Below are 501 nucleotides of genomic sequence, written 5' to 3' on the forward strand. Positions count from 1 at the left end.
TGATGCGGGAGGGGGCGGGGCCGAGCGAAACCCCTTCCCGTGCGGCCGCGGCGGCGCCTCCACAGTGTCGGTGACAGCCGCGGGAGTGGCCCCCGCCGAAGCCGCAGTTCCGCGCCCAGCCCCCTCCTCGTAGCAGCAGCGGCGGCGGCGGCGGCGGCAGCCCCCGGGTGTCCGGCCTCCGTCTTCGTTAGACCGCATCTGAGCCGGAGCATCTCGGCGCAGCGCCCTCCCCGCAGGCTCTCCGCGCCCGCGCGCAGCCCCTCCTGGCCCTGGACCCGGCGTCCCCGCTGGCCCGGCCCCGCCGGGAGCCCGCCGCGGAGCTGGAGCCGCACCTGGAGCCGGCCCTGGAGCCGCGCCGCGGGGTTCCCGAGCCCCGCAGCCGGCGCATGATGAACTCCCTGCTGTTCGGCGAAATGGCGCTGGCCTTCGGCTGCCCCCCGGGTGGCGGCGGCGGCGGCGGCCCGGGCGCCGGGGGCGCGGGCGGCGGCGGCGGCGCGGGGC

At 80.6% G+C, this 501-nt stretch overlaps 1 protein-coding gene across 1 annotated transcript in view; it reads left to right on the forward strand.

Annotated features, from left to right (window-relative positions):
• Window positions 1–413: 413 nt before the first annotated feature.
• Window positions 414–501, forward strand: part of LOC114028487 (intermediate filament family orphan 2) — a 56,898-nt gene continuing 56,810 nt past the window's right edge. The window contains exon 1 of the mRNA XM_027842746.1: window positions 414–499. Coding sequence (XP_027698547.1) covers window positions 414–499 — 86 coding nt within the window. The remainder of the gene's footprint in view (window positions 500–501) is intronic.

This window comes from Vombatus ursinus, unplaced genomic scaffold (genome assembly GCF_900497805.2).
Source record: "Vombatus ursinus unplaced genomic scaffold, bare-nosed wombat genome assembly UNPS02014884.1, whole genome shotgun sequence".
In the NCBI taxonomy this organism is placed as follows: domain Eukaryota; kingdom Metazoa; phylum Chordata; class Mammalia; order Diprotodontia; family Vombatidae; genus Vombatus; species Vombatus ursinus.